The 20,806-nt window shown below is 40.3% G+C and overlaps 1 protein-coding gene across 2 annotated transcripts in view; it reads right to left on the bottom strand.

The window, feature by feature from the left end:
- Positions 1–269: 269 nt before the first annotated feature.
- Positions 270–20,806, bottom strand: part of LOC111870603 (BDNF/NT-3 growth factors receptor) — a 149,107-nt gene continuing 128,570 nt past the window's right edge. Inside the window, exons 6-10 of one of the 2 annotated variants that reach the window (XM_033753926.1) lie at positions 14,549–14,713; positions 8,483–8,604; positions 7,604–7,777; positions 6,429–6,587; positions 270–1,674 (exon numbers count right to left, since the gene is read on the bottom strand). In XM_033753926.1, coding sequence (XP_033609817.1) covers positions 1,192–1,674; positions 6,429–6,587; positions 7,604–7,777; positions 8,483–8,604; positions 14,549–14,713 — 1,103 coding nt within the window. In that variant the 3' untranslated portion in view covers positions 270–1,191. The remainder of the gene's footprint in view (positions 1,675–6,428; positions 6,588–7,603; positions 7,778–8,482; positions 8,605–14,548; positions 14,714–20,806) is intronic. The other variant, XM_023863025.2, reaches the window with a different exon arrangement.

Here is a 20,806-nt window from a genome sequence, read left to right as displayed (position 1 = left end):
ACCAATGCAGATAGCTACAAATATCAATATATGGGTTCATTGGTTTGTTTCAATTTGTACACAGCACATATGTAACTGAAGCATGCTAAAATGCTAATAGACTGCTTATTTCATTCTACTATACTGTAATTGATCGTACCCATATTTACATATTCAAAATCATGTTGCAAGACCAGTTGCAAATAAACAGTTGTACGAGTATAAGGGGTGGGCCTTCTTGGCCCTTGCACTGTGACCACAGTGATCTATTATGCCTCAAATAAACATTTACAAACAAAATTATTTTATTAATAATATTAATCCATGGCCTCAGTGATTCATTTGATTTAATTATTTGTATATGAAATTTCACCTGAAATAAGGGTGGAGTTATCTGAAAATGGAATCATTACAGTTCTTTTCACTTTCTGTTGAAAATCTTACTTGGAGACAAAGTTAACAATAAGAGTCAGAAAACTAGCTGTCTGGCAGAATACTACGTGTATATTACCTTCATTAGGGATTGCATATGTTCAGCATCAAGAACCAGACTGTCCATAAAATCAGTTTTGTTCACTGAAAATATAAATTATGTAACAAAATTACAAATTACCCCTTGTCTTTCAAAATACAGTGCATCTAATTATTTCTTAGCTAAATGAAGTAAATGTCAGTCCTGAATGTAATGTTAGTAACATGAAGAATTTAGAATGTGCCAAACATTGACAGTAGAATGAAAAGAACTTTCAGCAGAATTTTGTGGTTACTATTGCCTGTATGGGGAGAAGAGCTGCCATGTGTACATGACTAATTGGCATGATGTATAATCAGGGTTTAACAAAAATATCAGGTGAATCAGGGAAAAGATATTATTCCATTAATAAGTACAATGAATATCACGATTCTTACACAACTTACACCATAAATTATATTTAGAAACAAGAAAAATAATTTTTAAGAGAGCCTTTTATGCTCTGATCATTACTTCTTGTAATTATAAAAAAATCAATATTAATAATTTTTCTATTGCATCTAGTTATTTACTTATGAAATGCTGTATGACACAGTTCCTGCTTTCCATATAAGCTCTGAGTATATTTAATCTCACTCCGATTTTCCAACACCACAGATAGATAACTCATTCGACTAGGAATAATGAGGCCCACGGAATAATTTGAGAGACCACAACACAAGAGTGCTGATGAAAGTTCATCAGTCTGGTAAGGGTTGCAAGTATTCACGCCTTGATGCAGGAGGTATTTGTGGCAGCAAGTAGTTTTCTCTGTCTAAGAGTTCTGCTGTTTTGGTGCCCAAGTCCTGTAATGGCAATGCTCCCGGAGGTTTTGGTAGTGGCTCTGACTGGGGCATAAATGAGGATGATGAGGATGAGGATGGTGACGACGATGATGATGATGATGATGATGATGATGAAGATGAAGATGGTGATGATGATAATGTGCAATGTTGATTCATTTGTGGAGGAAATAATGACAGCGAGGGCGATAATGGCATTGATGTGATTGCAGGAGACTGTTCTGCTTCTTCCTGGGCCTTCTTCAAGCGAATGTAGATATCTGGAAACCGAATTCGGTCTCTTGGTTCTGTTTTCCAGCAGGAACGCATCAGATCCCAGATGACTTGAGGGCAATCCTCTGGAGGTATCAACATAATTCCTTGTAGGATAAGTTTCACCACCTGAAAGCAAAATATATTGTCACGTGTATGGGTGACTGAAGACGGGGTTCGGATTGGTAATTGGATTTATTAACCACCTACAGGTCGTAACTACAATTAATTATTATATTATTGCTGCTTTACACAGTTTACAATCACCCCGCACTAATATCTTCAGTCTATGTTGAATTGAATTGAATTGAATTTATTTACATTCTATAAATCCTAAGCAGGTTAGTACCTTTGGATACAGAACAAGTCAAAAGGTTACATACATAAGTACAGGCAATTTTAGCTTAAAAATTAATATAACTTAATTTTACATCATTCTCTATTTACATTGAAGTATTCATCTAAAGAGTAGAAGGAATGAGCATGTAGATAATTCTTTAACTCTGATTTAAACTTTTTAGTATCATTGCCCAAGTTTTTAATACTTTGTGGCAGATTGTTGAACACTTTTATGCCAGTAAAGTAGACTCCTTTTTGATATACTGATAAAGTTGATGAGGGTAGGTGGAAGTTATATTTTTGTCTAGTATTCATGTTATAGACATCAGAATTTAATTTGAATTTATCTTTGTTGTAAACAACAAATAAGAGAAGCGATAATATGTATTGCGATTGAAGAGGTAGAATTTTTAATTTCTTAAATAATTCTCTACATGAATCTCTACTTCTACATCCTGTAATGATTCTAATTATATTCTTTTGTATTTTAAAAATTATTACACTATGTGAAGAGTTCCCCCAAAATATTAATCCATAGTTCATAATAGAATGAAAGTAGGCATGGTAAACCATCTTCAATGTTTCCTGTGACATAAAAGGCTTAATTGATCTCATCGCATAGCAAGCTGCATTTAATTTAGGTATAATTTGTTCAATATGTATTTTCCAAGACAGTGTACTGTCTACATGTATTCCAAGGAATTTTGTATCAAGTACTTTACAGATTAATTTGTTGGCATAACTGATGTCCAGATCAATTTGGTGGTTGTTTTTAGTTGTGAATGATATGTAATGGGTTTTATCAAAATTTAATGAGAGTAAATTGGCTTCGAACCATCTGTTTAAGGCTTCAAATACAATATTTATGTCATTTTTAAAGTTTTCAAATTTAGAGTTCTTAAATATTATACTAGTGTCATCTGCATATAGAATTGGTTTAGATTTATTGTTGATGGTTTTAGATAGATCATTTATGTAGAGAAGAAAAAGTAAGGGACCTAAAATTGATCCTTGTGGAACACCGTGCTTTATAATTCCCCAGTTTGAAAATGCATTATGACTGGAGTTTTTATTATTTATTTCAACTCTTTGATACCTGTTTTTGAGGTATGATTTGATCCATTCATTAGCTTTGCCAGTTATTCCATAGAAATTTAATTTCGATAGTAAGATATCATGATTAACACAATCGAAAGCTTTTGCTAGATCACAGAAAATCCCTCCCACAATTAATCTGTCATTGAGAGCACTTAAAATATCGTTAGTTAGTTCATAGGTTGCTTTTTCTGTTGTTAGGTCTTTCCTAAATCCAAATTGCTCTTTGACTAATATGTTGTTAGAATTTAAGTGTTCAAGTAGTCTATTATACATAACTTTTTCAAAGACTTTTGAGAATGAAGTCAATATGGATATTGGTCTGTAATTAGAGATGCATTTTCTCTCTCCTTTTTTAAAAAGTGGTTTCATTACAGCGTATTTTAAGCGTTGAGGAAAAGTACCTGATGATAAAGATTTATTACATAGATGATTCAAGGGTGAACTGATGTGAACAGAGCTTGCTTTAAGTAATTTGGTAGAGATTTCATCATATCCATGTGAATTTTTGGGCTTAAGGGATTTAATAATGTTTTCAATTTCCTTCCTTGTTGAGAATTTGAGATTTATATTTGGAAATGAATTGTTAAAGGCACGTGACAGATAGTTTATTGGATTATTATTATTATTATTATTGTTGTTGTTATTATTATTATTATTGGAATATGTTTTCTCAGCTAATGAAAGGAAATATTCGCTAGTGCGCTAGTCTTCACGGATTTATAACACAGGGACTATAACAGTCTCACTGAACTACACATTCCAGTTATTATACACAAATAAAGTCTTAAAATCACACGTCAAGTCTTCACAGGTCGACTTCTAATTATTCTTCAACTACTAATTTCCTGTGGTTTTCTCCTACCGAGAACTGACTTGCTCGCCTGTTCGCGTCTTTCTGCCGCTATTACTACTCGTAACTGCCCTGAACAAGTTAAAGTCAATGTCACATTGCGACTGACGGTCGGTTAGTCTGTCTGTCTTGGTGTCGAGCCCCAGCTGGAGCTTATGACCAGAAGTTTCTTATGTGAAAGTTACTGTCCTGTCCATTCGGGCTCTTAGTATGAGTACGGGAAAACCTTACTTAGTTTTATATTTCCGTGATAGTCTGTATTGTTGAGTATTCAAATTTGACCTGACCATTATATTTTCAAATTAAAACTTCTGTAAATAACACATTCAAACAAACTTTTCTAGAAAACGTCCCTCTTTCAGAATACGTTTATCCCAGTGTTCTGAAAATTTTCCGTTGATACTGACATTACTCTGTCTGCCTTTTCACCTTGCCACTAGATCTGGATTTCTTGTCTCCTCGGTGTTCTTCTTGTGCAATGCAAAGAGATGGCTGTCACAGGATGACAAATAAGAATTATAAGGAAGTTGGGGGAGAATATCCCATCCAAATTGGTCATTCCATTCAGAGATTAACCATATAATGTCCTATGAAGAGAAAACCTACTTGCTGCTTCCTTTGATCTGGTATCGAAGAGTTTGCAGGACATAACAGTAACAATCTGCATCGGGCCGAGCCATAGCTCAAGCGGTTAGTCGCTGGCTTCCCGGGTCTGGTCAAGTGGGATTTGTGGTGGACAAAGTGGCGCTGGGGCAGGTTTTCTCCGAGTACTTCGGTTTCTCCTGCCAATCTTCATTCCACCAATTGCTCCACAATCACCCTCACCTCTCATCTGGGGCTGGTACAATAGGCCAGAAGTGGCCGCTGTACAAAGAACTTAGTCCCACTCCACAAGCAATAAAAAAGTCTGCATTAATTGCACCATCCTGTCCCAGAAAACCTTTAGCATCGACGATATAACTAATAAAGTTCCTACCAGTTCTCTGATGCTGATTCAGGAGGGATGAAATTTTAATTCGCATCATGTTTTGTTCTGGCGCCAAATGTTTGAACTGATTGTGCGCTGACTTTACGAGATTCGGCTTATAGAGTAAAATGTTAATGCTCGCTCACTCACTCATGGAGCTGAGCCCTTCTTGAGAAGCCGCCAATTGTGCAGCTACTCAAGAACTTCCCAGCATTCTATGGAACCCGAAGGTTCTATTACCGTGCTCACAAGATCCCTCAAGAAGTCCCTACCCTGAGCCAGATCAATCCAATCCTATCTCTCTCAGATCCATTTTAATATTGTCCACCCACTTACGCCTTGGTCTTACCAGTGGTCTCCTTCCCTCTGGTTTTCCCACAATATCTTATATGCATTTCTCCTCTCTGCGTGCTACATGCCCTGCCCACCTCATCCTCCTTGACTTGTTCATTCTAATTATACTTGGAGAAGAGTACAAATTATGAAATTCCTCATTATGCAGCTTTCTCCAACCTCCTGTCACTTCATCTCTCTTCGGTCCAAATATTCTCTTCCAGCACCCTGTTCTCAAACACCCAAAGTCTTATGTTCTTCCCTTAATGTCAGAGACCAAGTTTCACACCCATACAGAACCACAGGAAAAATTGTAGTTTTGTATATTCTAGTCTTTATGTTTTTGGACAGCAGACAAGAAGACAAAAGTTTCTGGACTGAACGGTAGCAAGCATTGCCCGAGTTCAGTCTCCTCTTAATTTCCTCCTGAATCAGGTTTTGATTTGTTATCGTTTTTTCCCAAATATGTGAACTGTGCCACATTTTCAAAACATCTCTTACCTATCTTTATGTCATGATTTCCAGTACCAATGTTTACATTCTGACGGAAATTAACGTACTGCTATTGCTTATGAGCTCATCAGCTGGCAAAATATCACGCGCTGCCTTCTCCGTGAGTTAATTCCGCTTGATTACTTTGCATCAATTGAATTCTTAACAGTTATACTGGCAAGAAAGATTCCCCATATTGAAGTCGGTCTTTCTCTCACCTTTCATAAGTGTAAATTTGATAATGTGTTTCTTTCTGCTGTACTAAAGGCGCATTCATATGCATTTTCCTTCCTCCTAATATGCAATAATCTAACATCCTTATATCTGCTGTTTCTCACAGCGTATGTTACCTGAAAACTTACACGCCGTATTGGCAAACTGTCAATTTTACGATTTGAAAGAGAATAATAAAACAAATTTGAATATCCTAATTAGGGCTACGAAAGTTTCACTTGAGTTTCCTTATGTTTACGTGAATTACCCCTAAGAGGCAACATTTCTATCTTATTTACATGTTCGTCCGATTCCATGCCTTTCTAATGCGGAAGATAACACGTCAATTGTTTAAATTGTTCTGTCTTTATGAATGCATGTCCTAAGTGACAGTTATATTCTTGTGTAACAAGTCGCATTAATGTGCACATATCAGCTGTGTTCTATGCGTGCTATCCGGCCTGCCCACTCATGAATTCAGCATTTCCGGTTTGCTCTCTGCGCGCAAGCGACATGTTGATTTTGTTCATGCAGTGATGTCTGCCAGATGCGTGCTGTACTACTTGGTTCTGAACTTAAGAACCCAATTACCTCTTCGTTTGACTGGCCGTAGTAGGGCTGCTTGCCGATGCTGTATATCTCCCACAGGACTACGCCATATGACCACACGTCGGATTCCAGGGTAAATCGCCCATACATGACACTTTCGGGCGACATCCATCTGACAGGTAGCAGCCGAGAACCGCCGATCTAAACACAAACCACTCACTGTAACGCTGCAGTTGCTGAGCAGCATACTTAACTTGTATCAAGAAGAGCAGCGGCCTGTGTAGTATTTCGAGATCCTTTGAAGAATCCTTAAATATTTGATTACATGGATTGACAAATCAGAGCTTCACAGTTATTACTATCTGCAAACAGATACTAATGAGATGTCTGGGCATCTTGCCGCCAGCTGCGGAGGTGAGAACGCATTAGTTGGAACACTTTGCAGACCTCTGCTTAGCTCAGACTATAATTACTTACTTACTCATGGAGTTGAGCCCTTCTGGTGGAGCCGCCAATTCTGCAGCTACTCAAGAATTTCCCAGCATTTTATGGAACCCGAAGGTTCATCACCGTGTTCACAAGAGCCCTCCACTGGTCCCTATCCTGAGCTAGATCAATCCAATCCATACCATCCCATCCTATCTCTCTAAGATCCATTTTAATATTCTCCACCCACCTACGCCTTGGTCTTCCCAGTGGTCTCTTCCCTTCTGGCTTTCCCACCAATATCCTATACACATTCCTCGTCTCCCCCATTCGTGCTACATGCCCTGCCCACCTCATCCTCCTTGACTTCATGATTCTAATTATACTTGGAGAAGAGTACACGTTATGAAGCTCCACATTATGCAGTTTTCTCCAACCTCCTGTCACTTCATCTATCTTCGGTCCAAATATTCTCCTCAAGGCCCTGTTCTCAAACACCCTCAGTCTGTGTTCCTCTCTTAATGTCAGAGACCAAGTTTCACACCCATACTGAAACAGATGTTACAAAAACTGAATATTAGAGTGTGGACTGGATTTATCTGGCACAGGAACCATAGCGGTCTCTTCCGAGCACGGCAATGAACCTCGGGCTCCATGATGGCGCGAAATTCGTAGTCCAGCTTAGCGGCTATGGCTTCTTAAGGTACAATAAAATGTGCCCAGTGAACTTGATGAAAGGAAGTAGGATTCGGTCGGGAAGGTTTATTTGCCGCAAGAATAAGGAGGCTCACCTTGTAGTAGTCGCATGTGTATACGTCACGGCTCATGCCGAAGTCAGCGATTTTCACAGTGAGTCCTGCTCCCACGAGGCAGTTGCGACAAGCCAGGTCGCGGTGCACGAAGCGCTGTCCTGCCAGGTACTGCATCCCCGCGGAGATTTGCAGGGCTACTGACAACAGCATGTCCTGTAGCACACACGCACACAAGCGTATCGAGTTATAGGCAGAATAGTAGCAAATCTGACATGAAGGAGGATATACTCGTATCACTACCAATATTTGGATCAGGTTATTTCTTATGCAAGCTTCCTGTTTCAAAATCTGCGGTTGGTTTAATTTCATTATGTTTTCACAATTATGATAGCCTACAGATATAAGTACTAGAAAAACTTTCCAACCTATAAATGGAGAAAAATAAGGGCATATAATTAAAGAGTGCTTAACGAAAAGAAAAGAAATCAAAGCTATTTTTCGTTAATACTATTTTAGCATAAAAACAATTAATTGTATTTACAACAGTGCATACATGTATAAAAACACAATTCTAATATGTTTTGTAGGATTTATGGTTTCTTGCTTGGCTTATTCCTCATAGCTGAAATGGAGGAAATATTTTCCTCTGAACCGTCGGTTAATTTTCTACGAACTTCTCGGCGATATATCGCAGAAGACAGAACTCTTATTAATCTTACGTCACGGCGGGGATGTACAGGTTTCTGTCCACAAAGATGGAGACCTTCAATCGTAAATTTAACCGGAATACTTTCAGCAGTTTCGGAGAAGAAATACGCGAACGAGCAAATCGTTGGATACGATTTCTATGTTATGACTTCATTTGAAAGGTTTTCCTTCATCAAGACATTTACTTTGTTTAGGAAGATATTGACATACCTTTGTCAGCGGCGCCAGCCCACGGATGGGCTTCCAGAACTGTCGGCTATTTCTCCGCAGAACTTCGGCCAGGTCACCGTACGGCATGAACTCGAACACCATCCAGGGGCTGTTGCCCGCGTCTGTAATGAGAACATGACACTCGAACAATTACTGCTACGAATGATAGAGCACTGTATTTAGCTCATATTATTCAGAAGAATGTAACATATAACATAGGCCTACACCCGTCATAGGGCGGTTAGTCGCCGGCTTCCCACTGCGGCGACCCAGGTCAGGTCATGTGGGATTTGTGGCGGACAAAGTGGAACTGGGACAAGTTTTCTCTGAGTACTTCCGTTTCCACTGTCAATTCTCATTCCACCGACTGCTCCACACTCGTCATATATCGTCCAGGGCTGGTACAATAGGCCAGATAGTGGCCGCCATACCAAGTGGACTCAGTGTCACGCCACCCTAAGGAACTAAAAAAAAGAACTGCACCAGTCATGAACCCACCTGAGCACATCTGTACTGTCTCGTGGGCATACACACACTGCTTCCCTAAACACACAACATTGAGTGCAACTTGATAGACTCGATAAATGGAGAACTTCGAGTTACGGCGTTTTCATGTAATTTTGAAGAAATGTCACCACCAAGGTGATAAGTCAGACTTCTTTACTGGATATATTGTGCTGATAAAATCAAGAAGAAAGAGATGGGCGAGAAATGTAGCACGTCTGGGGAGATCAGAAATGCATGAAACATTTTTGTCGAAGAACACGAAGTAAAGATCTAGGCATAAATTATAGGGTTAGGGGTGTAAACCTGTGAACTCGTTTAAATTTGCCTGCGGATGGGGGTTAGAATCAGGCACTTTTGATAGTGGTTAATTACCATAAGAGTCCTATCTTCCAGGATGTGACGCCATGTATTCTTACAGAAGTTTACTGGCTTTTTGAAGGAACGTGCTGCCTCCATCTGCAGGGCGGAAATGCAGCTGATGGAGGAAGCATCTTTCCTTGATCGGTTTATTCTTCAACCCAGAAATTGTAGGCAGTCTGTTCTCCCGAAACATTGCTAAAATTATTCCAGAATATATGATGTCACATCCTAGAAAATAATACTATTCATAGTGACCGCCGCGAAAGCCGTAAACATCGCTGCAAGGGAGCTTCTTGTTCCATAAATGGCAAGTAATTTCTTGCTAGTTGAACCACTATCAGTTTTCCGGGAATAACTCTGCACCGTGCAGTTAATACAGTATATCCTCTTACAGAGTTGTGGAGAAGAATGAAGTTGCGTGGGGCGAAACCTAAAAACAACGCCAGAATTACAAAAATATGTAAGGAATGTGTTAACTGAATGTGGCTCGCTTTCTGAACTTTCTCTGTTAACAGACGCCTCCATATGAATTACATCTCTTTGTTAGCTCCCTACGCGACTGAAACAGCATGTTCCCTACCAGTTCCCAGTGGCCCGATGGTCTGTTTATTCTGCTAACCTCTCAGCCTTAACGTATGAATACTGCAAAGTATGGCACGAACTCTGTCTTCCTGCAGACGCTGGCTTCTCGATAAGCATTGCTCTGGAAGGTCTTATACAGAGAGGAATGGTAGTTTCTAACCAATTCAGTGTGTAGTGGCTGGATATTTCGTAAAATTATAATATTCTTAGTGAAGCGTGGATAAGATGAACAGGGCTTGTGGCACGAATGGGGGAGACAAGAAATGCGCATACAATTTTAGTCGAGAAGCCTGAAGTAAAAAACTATTGAGAGATTTAACCATAGATGGCAGAATACTATTAAAATGTATCTTAAAGAAACAGGATGTCAGGATGTGGACTAGATTCATCTTGAGACACAGGCGTACTTGTATACTCGCATTTCTCTGGGTAGGTGAGAGGCACACTCTCCTGTGGCAGAACGCAGTGGTCGTGCAGACTGGCTGTAGAGGAGGCCAAGGCTCACCAAGGGCTGTAGTACCGAGTGGTAGATAGGCAGGTAGGTAGGTATGGTGGGTAGGTAGGAGGCTGAGGAACAGAAAACAATCGAATTCACCGAAGAACATCAATACGTTTAAAATTGTTTAATTTAACGTATTGAGTGTGTAACAGATTCAGAAGTAGTTAGAAAGAGGAGCGTAGCAATGACGTACAGTCTGCATATGTCCGTCAGAGGCAGCACACGCAGTAGCATTAAAAATGTACTCCATAAACATTTATTCCATTAAATATTTCGGTTTTAGAAACACATCAACAAGTGGATGATCAATATCATAAAACGGTTGCAGCGATTGCGACTGTCCGCAGAGAATTCAGAGACATGGGCTGGTGTTGGATTAATCGCGAAATTCACAATGTCAGAAAATGCAGATGATAAATAAATAGGAAATGCGGAGCTATCAGATGATTTAAACAGATTAAAATGCTCCGTAAAAAAAAGTAAAGCCATCCCTGTAACAGGCCGCGAAGGCCCATACGGTTGTGAGACGTTGAGGTTCCCACATTATCTAGACAATCGGCTCAAAGATGGCGGTAAGGTTGTCATCCCTACGCGCCGGCCGCGCTTTACTCCCCAGGAAAAGTATTGAATTAATTCCTGGTACTCATTTCTGTTAGAGGCTGAGCCGATCCCAGGGCCATAGTGCGGCTGGAAGGATTAGGTCAACTGAAAAAATCCAATGACCTCATCGGGACTTGAACCCGCGACCTTCCGGCTTGTAGCACAGTGCCTCAACCAACTAGCTACCGCGTGCCCCCCCCACAAATGCTCCGTATATTCCGTATGTAGATCTTGCAAGCGAAGTATACCGACCGAGCGACCACCGCTTATCGGCGAAGTTAGTGCCCAGTTTAGCGGATAGAGGGTGTCGCGTGATCAGCGCAACGGATTCCCACAGCAGTTAATCTCGGGTTTCTAGACCGGAAATCTACAGATTATACCAGAAAAGTGTTGATAGGGGAAATTCAACGCTTTCACTCTGAACTGGCGCTGCAAAGTTGGAATCAACTGAACCATGTATTGACAAATCAAGAAAGCGGAGCAAGAGGACTGTTATACTGTTAGAGACACGACGTACAATAGTAGCCTCCTACATGTAATACATTGGGTCTGTGCATGACGCTTACAGGAAAACGCAGATAATTCCTCAGATGGGTCTGCGGTAGCCCTGTCGGTCTCTTTCTCTAATGGGAAATTAATCTGAGGGCTTAGAGAAGAACATGCTCACATTAAACCAGGAAAATTATATGAGAGAGACTTGATCATTTTTAATAATTAAAAAGGAGTAAGAAATTTTTTAAATAACTATGTAAAAACTGGTTTGTTTACAGCTGTCTGCCATGTTGAAATTCGTACTTTTTTTCGGTAGAATTGACGTTTAACTTAATTTCTTACAGCACATGTAATATTATATACAAAACAATACCAGTGAAAAGTAGTAACATACTTAGACCTGTGGGCTCTTTCGTGGGCGGTGCTCCTTGCTGATGCACACAGAAGGTAAAAGCGTTTTTAAGGTTTTCTGGAAAGTACAATTACTTACTCGAAACCCTCTTGTAAGAAACAATATGATTTATTTATTCTGTGTGTTACATATTAGTGAAAAACTTATGTGAGATTTGAGGTTTTCACGGCGGTGACTATGAAGGATGCCGTCTTCTGGGATGTACCGCCGTGTAGATATTTTGTTAACCGATGTTTCGGAGGAAAATAATGGCCTCCATCTTCAGTCTACAGACACCTACTCACGCTGGTTCATCGCTCGCGGATTTTTTACAGCCTGAAGATTGGGGCAATATTTTTCCCCCGAAACGTCGGTTAGCAAAATACCTACACTACACCACATCCCAGAAGACGGCATTCTTCTTAGAGAAATACTTCTTTTTAAACCTTATTTTAAAGTTCCTGTACACTGCAGTACATATTTCCATCGATATTGGTCATCATCAGGGGTTCAAAATTTTGGTGATAACTGCCGCGTTTCCGTTTCGAAGTTCTGGTACTTGTATTCGGCGTGTAGTCCCATCCACGTGTTCATGTATCTGTATTAATGTCAAACATTAGTGTATATTGTATATAGTGTGTGTTAATGTTCAGAATGATTACTTGTTTATGTACTTTTCTTATTGCTAGTGGGGTGGGACTAAGTCCCTTGTACTGCGGCCACTTCTGGCGTATTGTACCAGTCCCAGATGATAGGTGAGGGTGATTGTGGAGCAATTGCTAGAATGAAGATTGGCAGGGGAAACCGAAGTACTAGGAGAGAACCTGCATCAGTGCCACTTGTCCACCACAAATCCCACTTGACCAGACCCAGGATCGAACCCGGGCCACCGCGGTGGGAAGCCAGCGACTAGCCGCTTGAGCTATGGCGCGGCCGTTTATATACTTACTCCATGGTGCTGGGTGTCTGTTCTTCCCGTGTTGTGCGTCTAGACTACACGTGTTTGCTAAGCTGGATTGAGTCTGCCTTTTCATTGTGTATGCATGTTGTTATCTGGTGTTTAATTCTTGCAATTCGGATATTGGGTTATAGACATTAATATATATATATATATGGTATTTCTCAAGTGTATTCAAAGCTTTCCCCGTTTCCTCTAATTTCATAATTGTCATTGTATCAGTTATATCCCCGTTTGCACGTCCCGTACTTGATATGTGATTCGAATCTCCCGAGTTGCTCTTATTCCTAATTGCTTGTATGTGCTCTTTATACTGTATCTGGTGTAGAATGTTCGTCCTGTGTGCCCTGTGTATTTTAGTGGGAAATCCATACTTTTAATTTAGTATACGCCATTTTCTCATATCTCTCTCTTTGTGGATGTGGTTTTACCATTTTTTGTATTGTATTTTTCGTTCGAAATGCTATTCTCGTTTGCATCTCTTTAAATAGTCTCTTTGTTTCTAGAATATATTACGCGCTCTTAAGTTCTATTTCTGAAGTCTAATTCAATAAATGCTCGTAAAAGTTCATGTAATTCAACACTATTGGGTTTTATATGAATGTGAAACTTTGTCTCACTTTGTGAGGGATGACTAGAATCTTAAGGCGCGTCCATATTACTCGTGCTCGTGCTTGTGCTCGTGTGACTCGCTGTGCTCGCGAGTAATTTGGACGATATGACAAGTCACGAGACAAGCAAATTTTAAATTTTTAATTTAAAAACTATAGCCAATAAATTAAAATACGACTACAGCCTATAAACACTACGAGTAAATATACGGATCCTCACGCGCCGAAGCCTGGCGAGCAACTGAAGTAGTGTGGACGAAGATTTACGAGCACAAGTAAAAGCCAGACCAGTCCCCCGACGAGCACGAGTAATGTGGACGCGCCTTAAGGGTGCCTGAGAACGAAGTGATGAGAAGGACATTTGGACCCACTGCAGTTGGAAACACAGAGCAACGGAAAAATTAGACATTAAATAAATTCAAAATTGATATACTAAACCTAAATTTGTAAAAATAAATATTGGAGAAGGGAAGATAAGATTTGCAGAAACTCTAACAATTACTATGAAATAAGAAATGTTTGAAAAAAATGACTATGAAACTTCAGAATATACTTTGGATATGGTGGAGTACATTAAAGAATAATATAAACGTGAATCTTAGAGAAATATATTATGAAGATACCGTGTGGATTCAATTGTTTTGTCTCTTGTCTGACGGAGAACTATTAAGAATGTCAGTTTCTGTAAGAACAGAACATTTTCCAATGACATGAACCTGGACATAGAAAGCCCTGTTTCGTATAGGTAAACCTTGAAGCGAGGACGTACATCATGAAGTTAGACTTTCAGTTGTTTCTGCAAGGCAGTATGCTCGTATTAAATTAGATGCTTGAACAAAGCCCTTATCTACGAAATTATATGCTTCGGTTAGGCTCTGTGTCATGAACTTAGAAGTTTTAATAACGCCCTGTATCCGAAGTTATATGTTTCAACCAGGCCCCTTACCGTGAAGTTGGGTGATTCGGTAGTGCCCCGTGTCATGAAGTTGGTTGTCCCACCAAGGCCGTGTGCGGAGTAGCTGGTTGGTTCTACAAGCCACGCAACAAACAGACAAGCAAGTCTTACCTCTGAGGACAACGCCTATGAGGGAGAGTATGTTGCTGTGGCGGAAGGCACTCATGATGTCCACCTCTCTCATAAAATCCTCTTCGGCCTCTCGGGTCGCCGTCTCTTTCAACACTTTGACAGCCACGATCTCTGGCTGCTGGCCGTCCTCTCTTCTCAGTTCACCTGTGTCAGAAATGTTGTTCTGTATCGCCTTTTGTGAGAGATGGTTGGGTATCTAGCACCGAAGAAGAAGAAGAAGAAGAAGAAGAACAGGATGTATATAGTATATGGACTTCGAGATGGAAAGGATCAAGGCAAATGAGATTTTTACCAAACTTAAGACACTGTACCGTCATTTGCCTTGAGAATTTTGGGAAAACCAGAAAATGCGTTGTTAATAATCGACTCGAACCTAGTACTTTCCAAACAGTAGTCAACTTGTGTACTCCATGTGTATGTGTGTCCGTGATTGCGAACTAGAAACTGCGGTTTATGTCATGAAGCGGTAATTTTGAACCATTAGAAATTGGGTGGAGATGACAAAGGTACATATAGCATTTTCTCTAAAAATCTCGAAAAAAAAAACAAATTGAGGAATGCGCGGGCATAAACTAAAGTACAATATTTTAATTGATTTTACAGAGATAGTGTTTCATAATCTGGATTGGATTTATTTGGCTAAGAATAATGTCCATTGGTGGGTTCTTGTGAACACGAAAATTAAATATCAGGTTTCATTTCTTGATTGGTTGGACGACTATCGACTTCGCGAGTCATTTGTGTTCCATGTAGTTAGTTAGCTTGTTATTTAGAGGTTAGAAGATCTTTAGCCTGCTCATGAGTCAAATCACAAAGATACAAGATATTTTCCAAGTTCTGAAACACACGTTTCCTTGTACCATATACGTGGATACCGGAATATTGCAAGTGTTGTCATATTCGTATGCTGTAATATTACACATAAAAATAGTATATATAAGAATATTTATAACTTTAAGTACATAAATTTCACATGTTTCTTACGATGAAGAGGAATGTTTAGCATTTATATTTTTAGTTGGGAGCACAAGGAGTGGGAAATGAAGTCAAATGCTCATGTGCTTCTTTACAGAGGAGCTGTTCTTTCAGAAGTTGTTACTTCATACATTAAGACATATTCAGGTCATCGCCTGTTAAAGTTTTAGACAATTATGCAGACATGTAAAGAAACCTTCCGATTTCGGCAAGGCCTTGTGTCGTGAAACTAATTGGTTCAAGAAGACCTTCTACCTTGATTTCAATTAATGCAACAATGTCAGTTCAACAAAAAATATGTCATGGAAGTGGTGCAACCAAGTGAAGTGCCCTGAAGTTGGTTGGTTCAAGAAGGCCCTGTGCCCTGAAGATAGGATTGGTACAGCTGGGCCATGCAACATAAAACTGCTTGCTTTGGCAAGGCCATGTTTTTTTTTTCGTTGGCACTACAGCCCCAGTGGGCCTAGGCCTACCTCCATGAACTCCGTTCACTTCGGTTTTTCTAGATCTTACACATTCGGTAGGACTCCTTGGGCGGGTGATCAGCTCGTCGCAAGGCCTCTACCTGTACACAAACACAGCAAAACGCACACACACAGAAACTAAACATCCATGCCCTGAGTGCGATTCGAACCTACGATCCCGGTTTCCAAGCGAGCGAGGACAGTACATGCCTCAGACCGCTCGGCTACCGTGACCGGCGGCAAGGCCATGTACTATGAACATACTGTAGAAGTGATTTAGAATATCCCTGTGTCATCAAGTTAGGGAAATGTGCACGTACATTTCAATGAGAGCACACTACTGCTGAATATGCACTATAAAGTAAGGATGGATCGGCAACTGAAGGTTACTCACATCCGGAGTATAAAGCAAGAAGGCGAGGATATGAAATATACATGAACATTGCCGTCCACTAATGGCTCCATGAAGCGCTGAGTAGCACGAGTAGGGCTAGTCAACGAAACGTCTTTCGGAACCTGAAGCTAGCAACAATATGAGTAGCGTCGTTCGTGTTACAGTATTCTCTCTCCGAGACTAATATTTCAATACCGAAATTAATTAGTCAGCAATAATTGATTTCGCTTTTGGATTTCAGAAGTTAGAAGAAAACAAGCAACTTCTGGTGGGAAATGCTCTGTACTCATTCGGCGTACTTAAAAGACATTCAGCCTTTAGACTAGAGCAAACTAACAGAATTAAATGTATCACAGTTCCTTAAACTGAATTAATGAATGGGTGAATTTTTAATGAAATGCTCTTTCTAAATGTTTGAAACTTAACGAGGTACAAACACAAGCAGAACATCGCGTGACTTGGCTCGGAGAATGGAAGCAAATGGGGTTTAGAAGCTGAGGGAGCAGGATAAACATTGACTATTGCTATGTCCGTTGTCATTGATTGAAATGCACAAACTTTGTCTACGAAATATTCCAGTGCTCATCCGTGTTTTTCATGATTTGTATGCTTTTAACTTTGATTTAAAGTATGTAAAATATAACCCAATATTAGACATCTTCAAATACTTCTTTCATCTTGAACTAATGCACTTTCAAAACAAAGATATAATCGATAGGAAGGGGTCACTGAAATGAAAGGAAGCAGCGGTGTTCCTCTATTTTTATTCCCATTAGTTATACGTTGGGAAGAGAGCAGAGACGCAGTGGCTTATTTGAACCATTGTCAGGGAAGTGGCTTGTTTACTTACACTCCGTTGAGAATAGCTCGGGGCTGTGCTGCGCGCCATGGTGCTGTACAGAATCTGCCGCACGGATGTTGAGCTTCAGGCTTGTCCCATCATGCAAATTGCATTCCTGATCACTAATATCTCTTGCTTCATTTCTTCTTTATTTACTTCCTTTCATCGTAAGCATATTTCCTACTTCCATTCTTCCTTCGTCACTTTTTGATATCTCATTCTTTCATTTCTTTGATTCTTCTTCAATTCTTTCTTTCTTCCTTATTTCTCATTATCTTTTATTTCTACTTTTTTGCATTTCTATTTCTTCTTTTCTTTCCAAAAGTCCCTCTTTCTCGTTTCATTTTCTTTTCACCGTATCTTTTTATCTATTTTTTCTTTATTCTCTCCTTTCCTTTTCAATGTTGTATTTATTGTTTTCGCCGTTATTTCTTTCGCTCTTTTCTTCGTTCTTGCAAGTCTTTGTTTCTAAGGCGCGGTGAGACTATTTTGCCAGCAGGTAAACTATTGCACCAGGGCCGGATATAGACGGGAGAACTGGAGAAATTGATGTAATGAGAATTGTCAGAGGAAACTGCAGTACACGGAGAAAACCAGTTCAGTTTGTCCACTGTAAATGCCACATTAACTGACTTGGCCTTTAACCCGGACCGCTGCCACGAGAAGGCGGAAACTAACCGGCTATGTTATAGCCCCTTTTGCTTCTTAGTTTATTTAACTACGCCGTATGAAATCTGAGAAATTTTGTAGAATCGTAGATGGGCTTTGGGCTGATTGTGGGCCGTGTGACGAGGAAGTTTCAGGAGAACCTAACTAAGGGACCACCCCAAAATCTCTTATCTGCAATTGAGAAGTGTCACAAAAAGAATAAAGAAACGCCCGTCAAGATAATTGGGCTGTTGGCCAAGATTCTAACGGGGTAATTTTGAACAGGAATTTCTTTCCGTTATACAGGAATGTTTGGTGATTGAAGAGGTTGGCGTACTTTTAAGAGAGTAAGTTAATTTCTTGAAAATCTACAGTTTCACGAAGATTACTGTCTTTCGGCACGTGTCCCGTATAATTTGTTAAATAGAGTTTGATGGATAGGTACCTGTCTACCAACCTGCACATCGTAACTGCTCAGGAAACACGAATCTTCATAGTCTCTACTGTGAGAACCCCAAACCTCACTGTGCCATTTGAACTCTACATCTTCATCTGGAACACCTTGCTCAAATTGGGAACATTAATTCCGAATTTACAGCAAAATATCTAATTCAAGGAAATAATGCTTTTATGGTAATATGTAGGCCTATTCCATTTCCATACTATTATTTTTCTTATTGCTAGTGGGGTGGGACTAAGTCCCTTGTACTGCGGCCACTTCTGGCCTATTGTACCAGCCCCAGATTATAGATGAGGGTGAGTGTGGAGCAATTGGTGGAATGAAGATTGGCAGGGGAAACCGAAGTACTCGGAGAAAACCTGCCCCAGCACCAATTTGTCCACCACAAATCCCACTTGACCAGACCCGGGATCGAACCCGGCCCGCCGCGATGTGAATCCAACATTTCCATACTTAACTCCATGGAAGTACTGAAAAGTTAATAATCACTCAGATGGTCGAAACGTCCCATGCCGTCTATGGAACCAAAGTATTCAGTACCGCGTTCAGAAGCTTTCATCCCACCCTCAGCCAGACAAGTCTAGTCAGCGCTCCCACATTCTAGTTCTGCTACATTTGTTGCGCTTTCTCATTTCTTCTGTCCCTCGCATCTCATCCACCTTGAGCTGATCATTATAACAGTATTTGGTGAGAAGTGCAAAGAATGGAGTATTTCCGCAGCCCTGTTCGCTTCCTCCTTCTTAAATCCAAATATTTCGCTCAGAAATCTGCTTCCACGCATTCTGAACACAGTTCGGCTTTTGTTTCATTTCAGCACAGGGGTTTGGATTTCGCTTACGAGCAGGTGGTGATAACAAGTTTGCTGACCGAGGAAAGTGTTTGAAAGTGGCTAAAAGCCTCGTCGCCCGTCCGCCTGACAGGACATTACATACACTCAGAATTCTGAATAGGTTAGTCCAGCGGAGAGCTGGCTATCTTCTGGTCTTATCGTTATTTTCCTCAGTCCCTAAAGATGAATGCCTGAATAGCCGTGTAAAGAGACCATCACTGGTTCTTTCCCGTAGTCGCTGCGCTGACACTGGACTTTCCTTCACGCACCTGAATCTCGTTTTTTTTTTCTTTCTGCTCTCAAATTTATTTCATAAATTTCCAAAATGGAGAGACATTTTGATCTCTGCTTGATTTCAATTAAAAATTTGTTGTTTCGCTGACAAGTTTATATACAGTGTATGTATACTATATAGTATACTATACTATATATAGGATATCGAGCGTGACTCGCTTTAACGACCGTTGTCGCCATAACATCGTAAAACAACTGAATTTACGTCTTGTGCAATAGTAAGAGGATATCGACCCAAATTATACCACGTAACTCCCTTCACATCTTCACAAATATTTACCTTCCTTCTTCACTGTTGCCATTACAAGTGTTAGCAACAAAAGAGCGTGTAGCAACACAGTTTCACAACAATAGAATGACTGGCAATGAATAAATCTGTCATAATTAAATTCAAGCGTTGGGTCTGCTTGAACCTGCCTTCTCCTTCAGAACCCTCAGTACCACTATGGCTCTACAGCCCTTCGGACCATGGCTGATTTTGTAGGTTCTTAATCTTATACACAGTCAGTAGCAACTCTTGGTTGGGGGATCAGCCCGTCGCAAGGCCGCTACCTACACACAGAACAACACAAACACAGAATAAACGCACAGAGACATCAATGCCTCGAGTAGGATTCGAACCCACGATACCAATGCTCGATCGGGCGAAGACGGTTCATGCCTTAGACCGCGCGGCCACTCTCATGGGCACAGCCCTGCTCTGTTGGATGTTATAAGGAGACCAGGGATGGGAATGTTAAATACGTGTACAATAGTCAACAGTTCGGTCTTATGGCGGAATTCCGGTTATAAACACTTCGGTCTTCCTGCCTCCTTTGTTTCTTCTTTTTTCTTTAATTAACTTTATTTTCGCGTTCACTATTTCTCATTACCTTGCATTCTACTAAGTTTCATGCAATTGAGAACTAAATGGCTCAGTTCAAATAGCACATTAACGTAAATTATATTGCCCTTATTTCAAAATTGTGTCTCAAATTGTTGATCGCAGGGATAATGAAATAAGAGAAAACCGTTGATATCGCGAAATAGAACAAAATTTGAATAAAAAATAAGGAGGTGATGTTAGACCCAGGGTCTCAAGCGGCCTCCGTAGTCTAGAGGTAACGTTCCCACCTCATGACTCGTGGTACGCGGGTTCAAATACCCGGCGGAGGTCGTCGAATTTTTAAGGGCGGAAAAATTCAGGGAACAAGTCCTCCGGGAGGGAATTTAAGCTGTGTGCACCGTGTCGTAACTTTACGGCACCTCATATCCCCAAACGGGATCACTGAGCCAAATTCCAGGACGTTTCCCGCCCAACAATAGTCTCTAAGGCCTCTGATAGATGGGGGA

Source organism: Cryptotermes secundus, unplaced genomic scaffold (assembly GCF_002891405.2).
Source record: "Cryptotermes secundus unplaced genomic scaffold, Csec_1.0 scaffold363, whole genome shotgun sequence".
Lineage (NCBI taxonomy): Eukaryota > Metazoa > Arthropoda > Insecta > Blattodea > Kalotermitidae > Cryptotermes > Cryptotermes secundus.
This window is presented reverse-complemented; position numbering and strand designations above follow the sequence as displayed.